This window comes from Momordica charantia (genome assembly GCF_013281855.1).
Source record: "Momordica charantia cultivar OHB3-1 chromosome 4 unlocalized genomic scaffold, Mcharantia_2.0 BLBB01000004.1, whole genome shotgun sequence".
Classification (NCBI taxonomy): domain Eukaryota; kingdom Viridiplantae; phylum Streptophyta; class Magnoliopsida; order Cucurbitales; family Cucurbitaceae; genus Momordica; species Momordica charantia.
This window is the reverse complement of record NW_028275162.1, coordinates 4997155-5019120: the sequence shown is the minus strand read 5'-3', so window position 1 is coordinate 5019120 and position 21966 is coordinate 4997155. Positions and strand designations below refer to the sequence as shown.

Genomic DNA, 21966 nt, shown 5'->3' with positions numbered 1-21966 from the left:
GATCTGCAGTAGCTGGCGACGTAACTGGGAACAGTAGCAGTGGCGACATCCTTCCACGGCGGTGTGACTCCCTTGCATTAGCGACGTCGTTCTACGACATCAGTTTTGCCGTGGTGATAACACCCATGGTGCAATAACCTCGCGATTCAAATCCACAGTAAAATCAATTGCAAAATGCCAAAAAAATCTATAATTTTTTGGCATGATTCAAATCTTGTCCCACGATTGACTGCAACTCCTCTACATGTACATGTGGTTGTCCGGTAGCTGTTTGCTTTAATCAAAACTTCCGGCACAAAAAAAGGTTCCTTATTGTTGGTGGAAAACGCTAGAATTGCAACCAACTTGGAAAAAAAGTTTAAGAAGGCAAAGAGAATTTCAAATCCCTTTTAAGTTTTTTCCTTAAGGAAGTTATGGGGGTCCTATAATTAAAGGATTTCAAATTTTGAGATGATTTAGGGATGTGAATCCTGGACAAATTTGATTTTTATTGTCCTAAAAAATCGTTTTTCCCTAATTTGAAATTTTATTTTAATTGTTTATTAAATATGCATTCAAGGGTAACTTGGTAAAAAATCAAAGGGATACCATCCTTTTTAGGCCCATTTTATGATAAAAGTGTAAAATTTTAATAGTTAAGCCATTTATGTAATTTGATTACCCAAATTGTCCATTAGGGTACTTATCCCAAAGTTTAAAGTCACTAGTCCAAATGGGCCCAGATAATTGCTATCATTTAGCCCACTTAAATTCAAGATGGGCTACGGCTATACCTTTCGGCCCATTTTCCATGTTTCCAATGCAAATTGAAATCCCTCGTTTTCTGTGTTCGTTTCCTCCTCCAACGAAGCCCTCCGCCATGCTACTTCCGGCGCTCCTCCGTCGTTCCCTCATCCTTAGTGGCACCCCATCTTCCACCGCTCGCGGCGGCCACAGCCTCCATTTCTCGGTTTTTCACGAGCTGAAATCTACATTCGCCTTGAGCAACACCTCCGAAACCATTTCCGAAGAGAAGAATGAGAAGAAAGGATTTAATAGATGGTTCACGTTGCCTCCCTACACTGCGACTGTCGACGGCTCGGTTTTAGGTAATCGAATTCTGAACCAAGGATCTCAAGCAGAAGATGAAACTTCCACTACTGCAATCACCGCTCTGAAATGGGTGCTTCGCTGCTGCCCGGAGCTGCCAAGGAGCCTCGTACAGAAGCTATTTCGCCTTAGAAAGGTTCCGTCCTAAATCTCACTCAATACTCAGTTAAGTTAAAGCAATTGAATGATCCGTGAAGCTAGCTAAGATAATGCCTTCGGATTCTATCAATTGTCCGTCTTATCATGCAATTCAATGTTTATGTGGTAACGCATTGGCAAATTTCGAGTTGATTGTTAAACATCTTCCTCAGTTTTTATGAATCTTTTCCTTTTGGCATCTTTCAGATTCGAAGAGGTTCTTCTATGATTGAGAGTTCGGAATGTAATTTGGAAGCTCAAAACCAACTTAAAAGAGTAAGCAGTTATTTTCTTTCTTACATGGATATTAGTTACTATGTTTATGTTCTGATTCAGAGAACTTTGATTATGCACGCTGCAATTCATTGAAGGTTATCATAATGCTTTCCATACGGAAGAAACTTTCTTAGTTTCTTACTAACATTTTAAGTTATTGCAAGGTGGCAGCCAAGGATATTTTGAACGTAGGTGATCAAATTTTTCTCCCTATCTCGGTTCAAGTATTTCCTAGAGAGAGAGCACGGGATTATTGCAATAAAGAAGAAGAGAAATTTATGCATAGTCTAGTTTTGTATAAGGTTTTCACTTTTCACTGAATTCCCCCTCTGTTAACAATTCTTAGTTCCTCCTGCTTCATGTGACCCACATTTATTATGTCAGGATCCAGCAATAATTGTTATCAATAAACCTCCTGGCTTGCCTGTTCAGGTATGGTGTCCAACTTGTACCATTGATCCTTATGAATAATCATGGTCGTAGAGTTAACAAAATTATAGCAAATAAAAATGTTTGTGCAGGGTGGTATTGGCATCACAAGGAGTTTAGACGAACTGGCTGCAAGTTGTCTAAGTTATGACTACTCAGAACCACCTCGGCTTGTAAGTTTTTCTTCAAATCATTGATTTTGTTGTATTCCTAATTCTTGAGCGTTTCCTTCTACATGTTGAAATCAATCAGAAAATAGTGTCCTTGTGCTTGGAGTTAATTAATGGTGTTTGAACTTGACCTTTAAATGATGAACTCTGACATTGGTCATTTTGTTCAACTTCATTAAACAACATGCCATAAAATGATTTATATAAAATCATTTGTGGTGAAGTTTGTATCTTTGAACATAAAGTTCGTTTATTGTCAAAAAAAAAAAAAAAAAACATTTGTGGTGTTTCTACTTTCTAGTTTGATCTTTCCCCTTTGGTGATGGGTGGTTCATATATTGAAATGTTTTATCTGAACAAAGATGTGGGCTTTGCATTTGCCAGGTACATAGGCTTGACAGGGACAGTAGTGGCATCTTGGTAATGGGCAGGACTTCCACAAGTACTTCAGTTCTCCATTCTATCTTCCGTGAGAAAACTTTTGGGGCATCAAAACATGTACTTCTCTCCCTACCTAAAACAATATAACAATCTGGAGAAAAAAAAGGCAGAATTATTGATATTATTAAAAATTAACATGGTTATTTGTTTTACTTTTTCTTGCATCAAAGCATGTTGATAGTGAGAAAAAGATTTTGCAGAAAAAGTATTGGGCACTTGTAATTGGTTCTCCGAGACGTCCAAATGGATTGATTACAGCCCCACTAGGAAAGGTTTGTGTAAAATTGCTTTCAAGAAACTATCTTGGAAGTTTTATCTTATATTGATAACCATACATTGCATTGATTTCTTTGTGATTATTAACTGTTTCTTTCCTCATCTATTGTCTAGAAATTTATGTGCGCCCTCTAATTATTTTAGATTGTGCTGGACGATGGAAGATCTGAGAAAATTATGGTCATTGACAATGCCGAATCTATGGCTTTTCAGCAAGCAATTACTACTTATAGAGTGATTAAATCTCATCATGGTTTGCACTTCACCATTTTACACAGCATTTGTTGATTCGCATTTGATTTTTCAAGTGGAACATATTTTTAATCCGAATAGTCAAGTCATAATGGAATCATCGTATGAACATGCATCAGATTGTAGACTTAGTAGGTTTCTTAATTCTCTTTACTACTTGGGTAGTTTGTATTGGGACATGAGATCGTTTCTTCAGTATCCTGTTTATGATAAAGCTTGCAGCTGATCATTTGGCTGGGAAGGGATTTTTTTAAAATCGAGGGGGTAGGAAATGTCTGAGAACTTGTACTCGTTATTTTTTCTCTGTAGTTCATAATGAGAAAAGTTTTATACCATCACCGTCTAAGTTAGCTAGAAGACAGCTTTATGCTCAAGTAGTCAGTTACAGTTCTACTTACCTGGCTTTTAAAAGAATGCCTCACGAGTAAAAGAAAAGGCACTTTGCACTCTGTTATTTTTCATCACAACTCACGAGAATCAATCGTTTGAATAAATCCTATCTATTGAAACTAATTTCATTCATGTATAACTTGAATGCACCTATCTTAACTATGCTAGAGAAAACATCAGGCTCCCTTCATTTATTACATGGCCATAATGCAGGATACACTTGGTTGGAGTTGTGTCCCCTCACTGGAAGAAAACATCAGGTGCCATCCAGCATCAATGTTTCCAGCTACTATGAGCATTTAGTCTCTTTTTCTACATATTTTTGGCTGAATATGCCTTGCATTGTATGTGTTTAATGCAGCTTCGTGTACACTGTGCTGAGGTATTAGGAACACCGATAGTTGGCGACTACAAATATGGATGGCAAGCACATAGAAATTGGGAACCATTTCCTTCTAATTTCCACAAGAACCAAGGAAAGAAACAATCCCTTCCATTTGGTCTTGATTTTGAAAATGGAAGTGTTGCAGAAAATAGCCCTCGCCTACACCTTCACTGTAAACAATTGGCTTTACCAAATGTTTCTGGCGCACTGCCTAATGATTCTCTAGATCATGACTTCTCAGAATTGGAATGTCTGGAGTTGGATGCTCCTTTGCCTTCATACATGCGGAGAAGTTGGGATATCATAAATAATTAAATTGCCATCAAATTATCAAATTGAAGGAAACAAAGCCCTGCTTTAACCTTCGCCCTGAGCAATTGATATTTTACCCAATCTCTGCAAAATGATTCTCTCGCAGGGACAGAGTGCGGCGGGTAACTCGGGTTGGATGCTCCTTCACCTTCAGATGTGCAAAGAGGTTGGGATATTGTAACTCATCAAATTGTGACCATACTACAAGAATTTAGAAGTTATTACATTCATCAGCATCATCTTAGAATTTAGTTTCTTTAGCCATGTTCTCTGCCTCTGGATTACTCAATCAGGAATAGTTATGGGGTTGCTTCTTGATGCTATTCCATATTTGAAACATGGTTATTTTACAGTCAATGGAGCTGTCTTCTTCTGCTGTATTTGGCTGAATCCCCATTTTGGAAGGCATGAAGCAAGAAGAATTTACACGACTGTCTTGGCATTGCGTATCCAATTTGGAAAAAGCTGAAAAGGTTGGTCCAGACTGAACTCTGTCAAATCTGAAGCACCGATTTGCTAAACTCATTATGTAGTTTCTCTTTTCTCGCGCAGTCTCATGTTATGAATCATCTTCAAAATTTCATAGCATTTTCCTTCTAGTTGCCATGTTTTTCCCACTAACAATTGTAATTTAAAGTTGTTAATAATTTAGTATTTATTGTGAATTTTTTTTTGTTAAGCTTTTTGTTAAGCTTCTTATATATATATAAACTAAAGAGAGGTCAAATATGTTTATAATTAAAAAAATTAAATTATTATATGATAAAATTTGACAATTAATATTAATAAAAATTTTTACGATAGGGACTAGGTTGTTACAAATTTTAAACTACAAAGACCAAATTGTTACAAGTTAAAGTTTAGGGACTCAACGGGCAAATTTGACATTTCTATTATATTGAAAAGAATTCAAAAAGGATGTAAGAAAATATTAGGAAAAAATATTAGTACCGTGGATATAATATTAATACTAAGAATTTACCTTATTTTATTTGAATGAATTTTTACTTTAGAATTGTTCTTATTTATTTATCAAAATTGTAAAATTTTATTAAAAGTAATTAGCTATACTACATAAAATGGGCAGAGAAGCTATTCATTTCTATTTCGCCCCTTCTTCATTTTTAAATTCACTTTTTGCAATTCTGTATTCTTTACTTATTTTTTTTGGTTTCCCTTCAATTAAATAAATATTAAATTTAATAAAATTAAAATTCCTTAAGATTCTTGAATGTTTAGGGTAAACATTTGGAGTTAATTTTAGAAATAATGTAATTTTAAAATACGATTACAAAAAAATAAAAAAAGGTAAATTAAATAAGAAATTATAAAGCTAGAAACTATTTTTTTTTTTAAAAAAAGGGTAGTTTTCGGTCAAAATAAAAAATTTACACGGTATAGGGAATTGCGTACGGTGTCCAAACGAGTACGAGCCTCAAGTTTGTATTTTTATTTATTTATTCTTTTGTATTTCTTTTTAATCAAAAAATGTGGAAACTTGGACATAAGCCCACCACAAGGGTATTATTGGAAGGAATGCAGCACCATGCTAAACACAATTTATATAGACGAGTCTTTGATAATGTGAAATAAAAATAAAGAGTGCAAATGCACGCGATTTATCCTGAATCACGTGCAATGTACTCGATTTATTTTTCTTATTTTTGAAATTATTTTCGAAATTACATTAATTAATTTGGTAATTTGTTTTTTGAAATACATTATTTAAAAGATCCAAAAAATTTGACTCTAATCACTTGGTTTAAAATATTTCACAAAAGATGTTTGCAAGGGACCAAAAACTTTTTCATCACGTTATTTTCCATTCCCCATTACTTAAAACATATGTCAACCAGAAAACTCGACGCTGGTGCAGTCCCGCCTAATACACTATGATGCTCAAGTTAGTAATCGGAGTAGTAAATAAAAAAACACCTTTAGAGTTTCAGCGATAGGTTTTTTACTTCCTTGACAAAGGTGAGGGTTCTTCCCTTTTATAGGTGCTGGTGGCTGACTAGGAAGGATGACAGTTGGGATGACAAGGGTGCACCGAGCTGTACGGTGCCTGACGAGGGAGTGTACACCCCCGACAACTAGTGGGTGACACCTCCGCCTGCAGGTTGAGACCTGTCGCCTGTGAATGTCAGGTCGTAGTGCTCCGCGTGCTTCTCGTACGACAAAGGTGGAGGCGCACTCCCCTATCCCTGCAGAGTATAGTGTGTAACTGTTTGTGGTCGCGCGCCTTGATGTTGTCTTAGCAGCCCGACACGTGTCCTACTCGATTTTACCCTTAACATAATTCAAGTGGAGTTCAAAATGGAAAATACCCCTCTAAATTTGAGGAGAGAGGAGAGATTTAAAGACCTGATAGCTTGTATCGACATCCAGTTCTATCAATAGACATTTTCTTGCGATACTTAAAAAAGTCTCTCATAGCCAATTTCTTATGATAACATTCTTGACCCTAGAATTCAACCTGATGGGTTAATTGGCGATGCAAAAGGAGCATGTTGTAACTTGTTTGACATAGTTGCTGTCTTCATTTCAAGACAATTTCGTGTTTTTCAAAGCTTTGGATTTCGAACTAAAAAAATGTGGAAAATTATAACTCAGCTGTTTTCAAATGTTAGCCTATTTAAAATTTCAAAAATTATATTCAGATTTTAGTCTACGAAGCAGTTATCCATTAAAATTCAAATCTATTATTCCCTTTCTAGATTTTGATTACATGAAATTGAGAACGAGTTAGATGCCAAACAACCCACTAGCTGTTCATGTAGCCAATGTCAAATTCAATTTTCTTCTTTTTATGTCTTTTTTCTTTTTTTTTTCTCTCTCTCTTTTCTACCCACCTTTCCAAAAAGTAAGCTCATAGAAAGTCAAAGGAATTTGTTTTGAAAATTTTACAAAAATCGAACCTTGCACTTGAATTATTAAAAAAATTAAAAGAGAAAAAAAGGCGAATAAAGTATTATAAATTAAATAGGATATATCGAACGACCACTAGAGCAAACAATATTTTGTTTACCGGGGGGGGGGCTTCCCTTCGTCCATCCGCCCTTGGGCTGACAGGGTAGTGTTTGATAGATGAGATCTCGAGGTTGTAGAGCGAAGTTGACAACCTAGCTATTCTCGTGGGTATTTAGTGAGGTTCTTTCATTTTTGTTTCGTAGAAGGATTCTATTTCTTAGAGGAGATTATTATATTGCTTATTGTATTATCTCAAAATCATAATCATAGTAGAATTCGTTGTTGCAGAAGACTGGACGTAGCCTATAGTTACCACACTTTTCAAATATTTTTCTCCGTGTGATTTACACCGAACCAAAGATATTATTGATAATTAATATTTTATATAAGATTTAAATTATCAAAGTCATTGAGTTACCGGGGTCGATCATATCAATTTACGAGGCAATAATGTGTGGTTGGTCAAAGACATATTAATTCATTGGAGTGTGTGGTGTATAATTGCTCGAGAAGATAATGTCTACTTCTCAACCCTTGTAACCTCCAACTTATATGGTATATGAAACCTTTTTTCATATCATTTTAATTTGTTTCCACGTCGTTGACTTTTCATTTTTCTTCTTTCTAAATATAAAATATCTAAATGAAATGAGCGGTAGAATAGAGAGGAATGGTCCTATGTATCGTGTATCGTTTTGAAAACTATCTTTCACGTCGTGTTTTCATATTTTACATATTTATTTTTAATTTAATATTTTCAAATTTGAATTTTTCATATTAAATATGATATATTTAAATTTTCAAATATTAATCTCTCTTGATCCCAACTAATTTATTTCTCTAATTTTCTCCTTTCAATAATATACTCTAAATTATTTCATTTTTATGATAAAAATAACTTTTTTCATATTTTTATCTAATCAAAATAAACATTCCAAATTCTTTAATTCTTCTGGTGTTTCTAGCTTGAATTTTCCTATAGTTCTGATTTGAATTTTTTAGCGTATATTATTTTTTTTCGACTTTTTTTTTTCAATAGTATGATAAATATACACTCCTCTAAAAGCTTGTATATATATATTTTTTATTACTTTATACTAAACTATTAGATTATGTAATATATTTCAATCGGTCCTTATGTAATAGATTTTTTTCTTTTAATCTTCTAATATATAGTATAATAAACATATACTCCTCATCATATACTAAATTAGAAGGTTATATAATATATACTTTTTCCCTATGACTTTAACTGATTTCAAATAAGAGTAGATTTTAAAGGAATTTTGATGTTTGTTATCATACGTATTTGAATTATTTAAAATTTTATGTGATTTTAAATCATGTTTTTACATTAAAAAACTATGATTAGAATTTTGCTCGATTTCATAGAATTTTAAATCAAATTACTTATTTAATCCTATCATGTTTTAACTTTTCATTAATAAATCAATATCAAAAAGCATATATCAGTAAACTTATCATTTTTTTTTTCTTTCTAGAAAACATCCGAACAAACAAATTTAATTACTTTCATTTCAAAAAAATTTCGTTCCAAACAAGAAAAAAATTAAAATAATATTTTTGAATTTTAAAACATTTCTTGAACTTGTTTCCAAATGAAGGGATAGACAATAGAATTTTGTTGAGATATGGTTAAAAGTGATTATGGCTAAATATATGTGTTTCGGTAATTTTAGTATTTTTAATATAGCCCTCCCTGTTGGTAAATATTAAAAATTGGCTAAGAAAGTTTCTTAACTCCAAATTTATAAGCAATGGGTAGAAATTTCGACTTTTCTTCCATTAATAACCTTTTTTATCATATAAATTTACATCAATTTGCTAAGTATTATGTCACCAAAAGTTTATCATCTGCAAATATCAATGACGAGAGAATACATTGAAAAGTGTCAAAACACGGGGGGCTAAATTAAATTTTTTATAATAATAAGAACTAAATTGAGAAAAGCTTCCCAACGTTAGGGACTAAAACATATAATTAGCCAATGATGAAATATATTCTTAACTTGAGCAAGGGAGGTTAGAATAGCGCTTAACATATAATTGAAACATAAAAATTTGAGTTCTAAATTTTGCAATGTTATTTCTTTCTTACAAATCACTAACGTCTTCCTTTTGATATTAATAGTTCAGAAGTGTTGAACTAAAATAATAATAATAATAATAATAATAATAACAACAAATAATGTTGCATCTCAATCTAAGTCAAGAAACTAAGAGGTGCTATGAAAGAAGAAAGAAAAGAGAGAGAGAGAAGGGTAAGTTCATTGAATTACTTAAAAAAAAAAAAAAACTTGCGTATAACTTAAAAATATTGGAAGATATATGTTAATATCTTTGCCTAACAACGACAAAATAGCATCCTTTGACATTTTTTAATTTTCGTTATTTACCATTAATATTTGGGTGAAATATATATTTCTTTATTCAAGGAACCATTCTACTACGATATAAATAAAATAATACTTTTATAATTTAACATTAAGTATTCTATCTCGATAAAAAGTTACGCAAGTATTCACTAAAAAATATTTTATTTGACTGTTTTTTTTTTTTAATTTTTAGTTATAGTCGTGTGAGCTAATTGTTAATGTATTGTTCAATTTTTTTAAGATTCTTTCTTTCAAAGTTTAATTTCATCTACTATTAATTAATTTGTTTTTCAGTTAAAATATTTACCTTCATTAAATGTTAAAAGAATAATGATTTATAATTTAAAATGAGGATTTTTACGAGGTTGTCAATTTTCTTCCAACATCAGCAATTTTAAGTCAAGTAAGTATTATGGCATTATATAATTATTTTTTTCAATTAATTCTAACCATTTGAAATTAATTGGTAAAAATGATGAGGTGACGCCATCAATAACTTTTTTAAAGTAATTACACTTATACATGCAGTTGAATAAGTTAAGGTAGTAGAATAATTGGTCCCCTCATAACCAATAATTTAAATAAATTTTGGAAGATATGTTGAGAGATCTTTGCCATTGTCATAGCATGATCTAAATAGTCCTAATAAAATAAATAATGTTTTTATTAGTTAAACTATATTTTAAACTTTGAAGATTTAGTTAGGTAAGTACGATGATTTTTTTAGGACAGCATGTAAAGTGGGTTTCGAACCACAACCTTGAAGATATATACAATTACCGTTGAGTTAGACTTGTTTTGACGGTGATTTTTTTTTTAGTTTAAGAAACAGTTCAAACTATTATTATTATTTTAAAATCTTTTCTTTTGAAGGTGCAAAATAAGAAAAAAAATCATAGAAGAGAGAAAGCTTTGTATCTCTAATGTGGGTTCCAATCTTAATTTTGGTACTTAAATTTGTAATATTATTTTATTTTGAATTCTAAACTTTTAGAATACCTATTAAATTTCTAAACTTTCATGTAATTAGTTCCATTCCCATTTTTATACTTTAAAAAAATTAGTTTAAATCCTAAACTTTTAAAAAATCAATTACTTTTGTTTGATATTTTGTTGCCCATACTATTTAATATATAGATAACATAACTTTGAATATGTGTATATTAACCGGCTAATACGAGCATATTTTGGAGTCAGTTAAGTTGACTAAAGACACTGTTGGATAAGCAAATATTTTTATTTCTTTTTTAATTCAACAAATGTGAGGATGGAGATTCTAACATTCAATTTTAAAGAAAGATAGCTTATGTTGGCATGTTGGCACGATGATCAGATATATTAAGTGATGGAAAAATAATAGTAGGTATTGTTTAAAAAGCTTTAAACTAGTTTATAAATTAAAATATATATATATATATATATATATATATTAATTTAAACACTAAAATATATATTTTTAAAACTTGATGGTGAAAATGAAATAAATACAAAAGTTCACTAGCTATAATGTGATCAAAACCTCCTTAAATTGTTGTAAAAAACAAAAAATAGAAACCTCCTATAAATAAATTTATCTCTCTCTTGATTGGATAATTAAAAGCTTTGCAAGTACAAACGTTTAAAATGATTCGTCAAACAATCGTACAAAAATAATTAGTAGGTCAAAAATGTTAGTGTGTAGTGTACGATATTATATCCCACGATTTTTAAAAATAATAAATTTTATTTGCATGTCACGTCGGCTGTCGGCATAGCCATATAAGTGCCTGCTGACGCATCACGTGGCACGTGTAATGTAATGTTTCAAAATATATATATATATATATATATATATATATATATATATATATATATATATATCCTTAAGAATGCAGTCTTTATGGAAGAAAATTTAAATTTTAAATACAGATTAAGAAAATAATTGATTACCTTTTTTGAGTGAGAATGAACAGAAAAAGAGAGAAAAAGAATGAAGCATCCAAAAATCAAGCTTATTTATTACTAAACGGTAGTAAACAAAGAAATTATTAATAAAATTAACCTTATGTGAAAATTGAAAATGGTTTATTTGAATTAACCTTAATAACTTTAAAAATGAGTATTTATTTGAATAATGCAACTAAGGCGGTCCTATGGAATCCATAGAACACCAGCTAATTTTATGACTAGATAAAGTTATTAGGCCTTAAATTTAAAAAGGTCACCTTTCAAAATTGAAACAAAATAGACTAATTAAAAAGATAATTAGATCTCATTTAAGATAATAAAACAATAATTTCGAGTGACATTTTTTTTTTATTTTATCTTTTTCGATCTTGTGAATAGTTTTTCTGGTCATAGTCATGCTTAAATTAATTACAACGGGATTTTTATGTTGCCCTTTAAAATAACATTTGCAATACTATTATAGTAATTAAAAATATTATTTGCATTTAAAATATTTATCTTTAAAAGATTATTAAATTACTATTAGATCTAAAAAAAATAAACTTTTTTTAGCCCAACAGATCCAAAAATAAACTAACTGATAAATTAAGATAAATTAACATTTTTTAATATAAATTAACATGAATGTGTTTGGACAAATCTCTATTACCGCACACTCTCATTAATGGAGACACAACAATGAAATTTCTAAAAATTCCGACTAAATTGACATAGGGATTAAAGATTAATTATTATATAAGTAACCTTACTTAAGAAGATGATAATGATTCAGCAAAACGCTACAAAAGGGTATTATTTTTTGTTGGGTGTGTTCGGTAGCCAACTCCAACTTTTGGAGAAAAACAAAAAAATTAGGAGAAACCAGATGATGAGCTGGCCGTGGGAGGGAATTGGCTTGCTGACGTGACGCCAGAAGACGACGTGGACCACTCATTTTGCTTAGTTGGCTTCAATCCCATTTTAATTTTAAAGCTGCTTTTCCAGAAGCGGAGAAGGGCAATTCGGTCATTTTCCATGTCCTTCGCTCTCCCTCTGTTTGGGTGCAGTGCTGAGATATTCCATGACGTATCTATTTTAAAACGTGTTATTATCTCATTTCACCGATTAAAAAAAAGAAAGAAAAAAAGGGTATTATGTGAATGTGAGTTGTGACCAAGAAATTAAATCAATTCTCCTACTTCTGTTTTTAGGTTTTTTTTTTAGAAAAGAAATATTTTGGCATTAATTATATATTAATCAAAAATAATAATTTGTCAAAGCGAGTCTAGTTTATAAGTAATTGACATATATCTTCAACCAATAGGTTATGAATACGAACTCCACCTTCACATGTTATACTAAAAAAAATAATAACAATAATAATTTAATCATAAATTTAGTATATAATGATTTAATATTTTTTTTTGGTTTGTAACGATTTAATTTTTAAATTATAGTATATATAATGATTTAGTCGTATTTGTAACAATTTAATTTTTACAGTGAAAAATCTCATCAATAATCTCAAGTATAGAAAGTTGACATATGTATGATGACTTTTAGGTTTGTTTCACTTATTTGTCCATGAGTTTCTAAAGTTTAGTCTAATTTAACTGTTTAGCATATGGATAACGTGATTTGGGATCATAAATATATTAATGGGCTAATTAATCATGTTTTGTTATTAAAAAAAAAAAAAACCCCTCGAACCTACTTTGAGTATAATAATAGAGTCAAATTTTAATTTTAATTTCAAGACACCGTTCTTACTCAATATTTACTTGCTTTAGCCGGTCTTACTCGCATTTTGTTTATGCACAATACATGCTCGCATTGATCAATATGTTAAATAATTGATGATAGAATAACCAAGTACCAAACCGGTTATTTTTTATATAAAAAAGAAAAGACCAAACTGGTTATTTTCTAAAATGTGAACGTAAGAAGTAAAACAAATATTTTTAAAGTTAGGGAAAAAATAAAATAAACTTGAAAATTCAAAGAAAAAATGAGATTTTGAATATTTAAAAAGAAAAAATGTATGCTATAAAAGTAAATAGTTTATATTTTATTCAAATCTCTCAACTCCCATGATTATCCTAAAAATTTTATTTAGTTTCAACTTTGCATGAAATTAATAATTTAAGTCCATGTCAATTTTTGAATAATTTATTTAATAAAATTGTAATATGGAACGTCTATTGTTCATTAATTTACTTGATAGGTAGATAATTCATAGACAAGTATTTAAAATTAGTGTTGGGTTAATCAAAAGAAATTCATATTTTATGTTAAATGATCGATGAAAAAAGTCAATAATAACTACCAAAATATTTTTATATAATTTTAAGACATCAAAACAAAATATTTGAAAGTTTTATAAATTAAAATGAAATGAAATAAATATGATAAAGTTAGGGAAAAATTGGATTTGAATAACTTTTTTGTTATCTAGAAAGGCTTGGTATAACTATCAAAATATAGTGATTATAAAGGATCTACTTTTAGAGTTTGAATCACTCCATCCTCAATTATCTTTTTCAAATTTTTTTGTCAAAAAAAGAAACTGTTGGTTGAAAACATGTACATTTTATATAATAGATTGCAAATGTGGAGTAATGAGACAGTTATTACATGGATTCATGTCAAAATTATTAATATTCATGAGTTTCATGTCAAAACCAATTGGATCGTGATTCTTTTAGTTCATCGACCTTGACCGAATCTCATTTTTGGACCAGATGCTCGTTTGAGAGTTTTGGGTTGAGAGGAGTAGCCCATGTCTTTTATGAACCCTCGTTAAGTCCCTTATGTTTTCAATGCGAGATTCTTAACAAAAATCGATAACCATTCCTTTTCTTAAGAGCGTAAAAGTATATACCATTTTCACATTCACATATTTTGATGGGATGCCGAGTAAACGAGACCTAATTTGTATTACTACCAAAGGTAAATGTCAGTGGTTTAATTTAAATCAACCCCATGTTATTTTTTCAAAGACTAAAATGAGATTTAAACCTATACAGAAAAATAAATTTAAAAGGCAAGGATTTAAAGTCGCAACTTCTTTGGATTATTCTATATTTTTGTTGGCAAACTTTCAAACTTTATTTCAGCTTGAATTTTGCAGGAAAAAATAGTTTTAATCCATGTCAAATTTTAAATAATTTATTTTTATAATATGTCACATCTATTGTTCATATTTTGGTAGGTAAATAATTCATAGACAAACGTTTAAAACCACCATAGTAAATTTAAGCATTAGATTTCGAAGTAATTCATAGGTTTTGCTAAATGATAAATGAAAAACTAATAATAAGAACCAAAATAATTCGTTTATATAAAGTTAAGGGATTAAAATAAAATGAAATAAATAGCGAGGGAAAAATGGATTTAACCTTTTCATTAATTATCTAAAATATTAGTAAGTATAAAGAATCTACTTTTGGAGTTTGAATCCCTCCTTCCACAATTATCGTTTTCAAATTTTGTAAAAAAAAAAGGAAAAAAGAGGAACCGTTGGTTGAAAACATTTACATTTTATTTAGTAGAATGAAAACGGAAAGTAGGAAGGAATAGTTCTAAGTTCATATCACGTGCCAAAATCAACAATCAATCTGTTAATTTTATTTTATTCGGTTAATTTGAATATAGTTAAATGAATAAAATAATTATTATAATAATTGAAGGTTCCATATTTCCTTTGATAATTATTAAATTAAAGGAAAAAAATTCGGAGGATAAAAAAATATATCATTCATTTTTGCATTCCCATATTTTTTTTATAGGTTTCCAAGTAAAAATGCATAGTTTGATAATATATTGCTACCAAGTTGTAGACTAACTATGAAATTGATTTTCAATCTTTTCAAGATTATTATCTTATCATATGAATTTTAGAATTTCACTAGTTAGATAGTCAATTATAAATTATGACAACCATCAGTCATTTGAAAATACATATTCGATTATTTGGACAAGACTCCTCTCGAATCAACTAGAACAATTATCAATCATTATTTTAGTAAACTATTGTCTCACCAACTAACTAAAAAGAACTCCAATTTCGCTCAAAATATTGACTTTGACTTAAATTGCGCTGTGTCTAAAAATAGTGAAAGAAGTATTCAAAATTATAATCATGATTCGTTGAATAAATTCTTGGTCTTCAAAAATTAAATCACATGGGTTGAAAACCCCAAATTAACTTTCCATTTGATTTCAACCGTTTCATAATTACCATGAAAAGAAAATAATGACAAAAAGAGAAAAAAAAAAGAAGAAAAAAGAAAACTACATCCCATACAATCTCTCATGACCAACTAGATTATTTTTGTCATTAATTGGTTCTACAAAAGAAGTTACATATCAATATTAATTATATTTTTGTCTCTCTTCATTGTCTTTTTTTTTTCTTCGATAAATTTTGATTTTTGCCATTGGTCTCCTACGTCAATTTTATTTTTTGAGTACCAGTGCTGCAAATGTTATACATCAATAGGTCACAAATAATATTGATATTCGAGGAATATTATTCTTTATTGTAAGTATCTATACTTGGGTTTTATTTTTTATTTTGGTCTCCCAAGTGTACGTCATAGTCCAACTTTGCGTAGAAAATTGGTGTAGCTTTTACTATTAATTTTATCTTTATAAATTTAGCAACAATTTTAATCTATTTTAAAACTCTACACTTAACACCTATCTCCATAGACATTAATTAATCGAGTAAAGACATATTTTATTAAGATTATGCTATATAATTTATAAAAAAAGATTATTAAAATAATTTTTTATACAAAATTCAGAGTCTAAAAGATAATATTTGAAATTTAAAAATAAGATATATAAAATTTGTCACTCGTACATATATTGATGATATTTTAAATATTTTCTTCAAAATTGAATCGATATCTTGATGTCAAGATGAGCATGTGCCTATATTTGATCAAAATGTCGTAAGTTTGAATCGATCCTACTCCACATGTTATACTAAAAACAATCGATACCTTAGAGAATAATTTGAATATATATTTTCATTTTAGTGGATCATAAGGCCATGGCTGTCATATATGATGTAGGCATGAAATAATAATTAGAAAATGACTTGGGCAGACGGCCACTCTTATTAATTTCTCCATTATATAATTTATAAAACATCTCATGAATGTTGACGATGATGTGATGGTCATGCAAATGGAAAGCCACCAAATGCTCCAAAATTGAACCCACATATGTGTTAATTACTCAACAACATTGATACAAAAATATTTTTTTTCAAATAATATTTCATTATAACTGATCGAAGTCATGACTCAAATGGATAAAGACACTTGTATATTATCCTCTTAGATTAGAGGTTCGATTCTCAACTCGAAAAAGTCTTGAATAACATTATATATATAGGAGTGAGAATCAAATGGTCTATTTGATAATATTCTTTGTTTTTTGTTTCTGTTTCTTATTTTTCTTGTTCCTTCTTTATATACGGGAAAAAAAACATAAACATATTTGGTAACAATTTCTTGTTTTTTATTCTCTAAAGAAGTAAAAGTTTTATAAGAACATTAAGTATTCAATTTTTTAGGATAAAATAACGCTTTTATTTATGTTGTGTAACAAATTAGAAACCTGGACCAAAAAATAATAAATTTAATTTTGTTGTTTTTAAAAGTTCTACCGTTTTGAAAATGTTTCTTAAAAATGATAAAATAGAATTAAAAATAGGTACTAAATGCTTGTGTCTCTAAAAAAACAAGAATGTAATAATTACCAACCAGGTTCTAAATTTTTGACCTATCAAAAATATTACTAACGCTTTAAATCTCTGATCTCGATAATATTTCTTTAATCCGTTAAATTAGGTCTAAAATTGATGTGTACTTACGTGGCTTCGAATCCAATTTCATGATTGGCATATAAATAATTTAAGATATTTTTCTCTATAATTGATGGATGGAGCTTGATTTTAGAGGTTTTTATTATATATATATATATATATATATTTTTTTTTTTTTGGTTCGAGTCCTAGAAAAGAAGTTGATTAAATATTAATAAAAGGGTTGATATCAATCAAAAGTTTAGAAATAATTTTGAAGTATTTACCGAATCATTTTCTTACCATGTAATAAGGCGAATTATACAAATCTAACTTTAAAGTTTTAAATATCATGACATTGAACCATAAATTTAAATAAATGGTCGAATTAATTATTTCGTTGAACTTCTTTTTTTAAGATTATTGTAAGAATGGGTTAATTTAGCTGCTGTGTGGGGTTGAATTTGGACTTTTTTCTTACCTACTTAATTTTGTGGCTAGGTTTAAATATTCTCAAGGTTGAATCCATATATTTCTATGGTTTAAATTTTGAATCCATAACGAACTATTCAGTGTAGTCAATTGAATATATAGGTAAGCTTTCAAGACAATCATGCATTTTCTAAAATTGGATGTTCAATCTTCCACCCCACACTTGTTTGAACTAAAATAATAATAACAATAATAATAATCAAATGGATCCTACGTAGAAAAAAGAGAAGAGACCAAAACAATGATTTATAATAGACATGAGTTACTCCTCCTATTGTCAATTGGTTTTGAGATAGAACCTCATGAATATTAATGTGGTATCAGAGCCCAAAAAACATCCAGTCCAAAAATGGGATCCGACCAATATTGATGAGCCAAGAAGGACAATTGGTTTTGAGATGGAACCCATGAATATTAATAAAATGATATGTTTAGTAACATTCTTGTATTTGAGAAATAATAATAATAATAACAACATTCGATTTTCTTTATTGAAAACATATATCTTATCAGTAATATTTTGTGTTTTGATGTGTTATTCATGTTAAAGGTAAAACCATTGACGTTTCTTAGTCACAAAACATAAAAATTTTCAAATGTGTGTTTAGTAGCAAATTTGGTAATTGAATTTTAATTTTACAAATGGTTCAATATATATTTGTAGTAGTTACAAACTAAATATTTAGTTTAATCTAAAATAATATGAATTTATTTATTAACATTTTTGTTATGCATTTTGTACAAATATTATTTTACAATTTTATATAATTTATAATACGTTGTACTTTTACATTTTTTAGCTGTAACAAAAATAATTTGAGTTTATAACATGAAATAATATATTTATAAGAGTTTTATTATTTTTTTTAATGTAATTAAGCATCTTAAAATTTAATTTCTAAATTTGTGAACACTCAAAACAATGTTAGTTTCAGAATTTTCAGGATAACAGAATCCTAAAAAAGTAAAAAAAAAAAAAAATGTGATACCCTCCAGAAATTAGAACTCATTTTCCTAGAAATAAATAAATAAATATATATATATATATATGTGTGTGTGGAAACGTACTTGAATTTATTGTAGAAAAGTCTAATTACTAGTTGAATCTTTTACGCCTTAACAAATTATCACTTTTTCCTTAGCTTTTATTTTTCTTATTTGTGGACATTTTTTCCCCACATGGGATGATGAAAAAAAGTTAATTATTTTACTAGTTAGGTGCAATTTTTTTCGGAGGGAGATTAAATTCAAACCTAACCCAAAATCAGAAAAGCATTAATAATCATAAAAATTTCTATTAAATGCCATTAAGATGCATGTATCCACACTAATAGCAGGTGAAACATCAATTTTAGTGGCAATGGGTCTTCTAACGGTAGCTAGAACACGCACAGCCTCATTTCTAACTTGACTCGATATTAGTTTCTACTTTTTTTCTTAGTACAACATGTAGGGTGGGGAAGGTTGGAGATACATGACAATTACTGCTGATGCTCGTTTTGGCAGGTATCAACTTCTACTTTATTAAGTACTAATATGTATCTTCGAAGTATACGTGGTTGAGTACCACACTGGTACAAAATTCTATTAGCGAAAAGTTCATTATCCCACGTTAGAATCGACCTCAAATCACTTGCTGACATGTCATCTCAACTAAAATCCTACCTCAACAAGATAGATATAATCTTGAAAGCATAAGTGGCCGAGTACCACATTGGTACAAAATTCTATTGGTAAGAAAGTTCGGCCGCCCACGTCAGAATCTACCATAAATCCCTTACTTGTTATCTTATCTCGACCACAATCCAACCTTAACAAACTAAGTTCCCCCATTTTTTCAGTGATCAAAATCAAATTAGTTTCCATGTTCTCCAAAGAGACACAGTTTGGAAAAGAAAAGTTTCTTTCTAGAATGTCGAACTTTGTAGGCCATATTTTAAGCGACATTTAGTCAGAGAGACGGCGGTTTAAAATCGAAAAGAAACAGGACAAACTATTATCCGGGAAACGTGGTTTTAATTCTCTTCCCTCCCTCCTCGAAGCAAAGATTCTCCATCCCTTGTCTGATCTTGATCAAAAAATAATATTTTGATCGAACAATCCAGATTCATCCTCTGTATTCGCCGACGTAGGATCCGCCGCAGCAGATCTCCACCAACCAAGAGAGCTTCACCTACTACCACTTTCCTCGCTCCTTCCGCCATTTCTCTTCCTCTGTTCTCTTATTTATACCCCCTCCCATTCCCCATCTTCTTCTTCAAACCCCAATTCTTCATTTCTGCAACAACAAAAAAACTCTGTTTTTGTGTGTATAATGGGCAGCATTCAGGCAGATAGAACAGTGACGGGATTTGCCGCGAGAGACCCATCTGGGTTTCTCTCTCCCTATACTTACACACTCAGGTGGGGATCCAGTACAATCAATAAAACTCCATTTTTTTTCTTTTTTTGGGTTGAAAAACTGATGGGGTTTTGAAAATTTCGAACTTGGCAGAGAAACAGGGCCGGAGGATGTTTATATCAGAGTAATTTGCTGTGGGTTGTGCCATACTGACATTCATCAGGTCAAGAATGACCTCGGCATGTCCAATTATCCCATGGTTCCTGGGTAAGAACAAAACAAACTCACTTGACCCTTTAAATTTTTTAATGTGAGTTGAATAATTTTAATGGGTTTTTGTTTTTGTTTTGTTGTTTTGTTTTTTGCAGGCACGAAGTGGTGGGGGAGGTGATGGAGATTGGGAAGAATGTGGAGAGATTCAGAGTGAAGGATATTGTGGGAGTTGGGTGCATTGTAGGATCCTGCAAAAGCTGTCTGCGCTGTGAGACTGATCGAGAGCAATATTGCAACAACAGGATCTGGACCAACAACGATGTCTACACCGATGGCAAGCCCACCCAAGGCGGCTTTGCCACCGCCATGGTCGTCGACCAAAGGTAAATCTTTAGTCATGAGTGGAGTAGTTGATGTATCTTATAAATTTTGTCTGGCAGCCTAGAAGCAGATTAGTTCATGTATCTTATAAATTGTTTGTGTCGTGTAGGTTTGTGGTGAAAATCCCAGATGGGATGGCGGCGGAGCAGGCGGCGGGGCTGCTATGCGCGGGGGTGACGGTGTACAGCCCGCTGAACCACTTTGGGCTGAAGGGGAGCGGGCTGAGGGGAGGGATTTTGGGGCTGGGCGGCGTGGGGCACATGGGGGTGAAGCTAGCCAAGGCATTGGGCCACCATGTCACAGTCATAAGCTCATCCGACAAGAAGAGACAAGAAGCCATCGACCACCTCGGTGCCGACGACTACCTCGTCAGCTCTGACCTCGGCCGGATGCAGCAGGCCGCCGACTCTCTCGATTACATCATTGACACCGTCCCGGCGCTTCACCCTCTCGAGCCTTATCTTTCTTTGCTAAAACTCGACGGGAAGTTGATCTTGCTTGGTGTCGTCAATAATCCTTTGCAGTTCGTCTCCCCCATGGTCATTCTTGGTGAGCTTCTTTATCTATATCTCGTCTCAAAATCAATTGATAATAAGAGAAGTGGTTCAAAGTTAAATCCCTCCCACAAGAATCCTAAACAAGTCCCTCAAAATAGTAGTTCTCTGATCATATCTCATTTTTAAACCTCACTTTAAATCGGTTGGGTTCTCAAGATATCATACCAATAATCCATAAGTTTTATCTCAAAACCAATTGCCAACAAGAAGAGCACTAGTACAGAGTTAGATCTTAGATTCAAAAACTAGATTCAAAAACTCGAGGTTACTAGAATGCAATGTTTTATGCAGGGAGGAAGACGATAACGGGGAGCTTCATAGGGAGCATGAAGGAGACGCAGGAGGTATTGGAGTTCTTCAAAGAGAAGGAACTGAGCTCGATGGTGGAAGTGGTGAAGATGGATTACATAAACAAAGCCATGGAGAGGTTGGAGAAGAATGATGTTAGATACAGGTTCGTGGTGGATGTTGAAGGAAGCAAGTTTTAGTTGCTGATTCTGATTCTGATTTTGATTCTTAAACGTGGCGGCCATGCGCAGCTGCTTTATTCTCCTTAGCCTGCTGAATCTTCAGTCTTTTATCTGCTTTTTATGAATTGTTATAGAAACTTGAGCTGTTTTTTGGTATAATTTTGATGTGAAGTTCAGATATATTGTTAATCACTTTATACTTTCAAAAAGAAACTAAAAGACCAAAATGATTGTGTTTTTCTCT

At 31.0% G+C, this 21966-nt stretch overlaps 2 protein-coding genes across 3 annotated transcripts; both read left to right on the top strand.

Annotated features, from left to right (window-relative positions):
• The first annotated feature begins 819 nt into the window (after window positions 1-819).
• Window positions 820-4823, top strand: LOC111017405 (Pseudouridine synthase family protein). Of its 2 annotated transcripts, XR_002602278.2 has the most exons (11): window positions 820-1225; window positions 1435-1503; window positions 1668-1805; window positions 1888-1935; window positions 2025-2105; window positions 2487-2600; window positions 2714-2815; window positions 2964-3072; window positions 3675-3721; window positions 3823-4324; window positions 4512-4823. XR_002602278.2 is itself a non-coding variant. In XM_022293153.2 (10 exons), the coding sequence occupies exons 1-10, from the start codon at window positions 860-862 to the stop codon at window positions 4159-4161; spliced, it is 1413 nt and encodes a 470-aa protein (XP_022148845.1). In that variant the 5' UTR covers window positions 820-859; the 3' UTR covers window positions 4162-4823. The 2 variants fall into 2 exon arrangements, 1 of the variants encoding a protein (XP_022148845.1); XM_022293153.2 differs by having other exon boundaries at window positions 3823-4823.
• A 14795-nt stretch (window positions 4824-19618) lies between these two features.
• Window positions 19619-21966, top strand: LOC111017321 (cinnamyl alcohol dehydrogenase 1). Its single transcript, XM_022293038.2, has 5 exons — window positions 19619-20163; window positions 20255-20368; window positions 20470-20697; window positions 20805-21244; window positions 21544-21966. The coding sequence occupies exons 1-5, from the start codon at window positions 20075-20077 to the stop codon at window positions 21738-21740; spliced, it is 1068 nt and encodes a 355-aa protein (XP_022148730.1). The 5' UTR covers window positions 19619-20074; the 3' UTR covers window positions 21741-21966.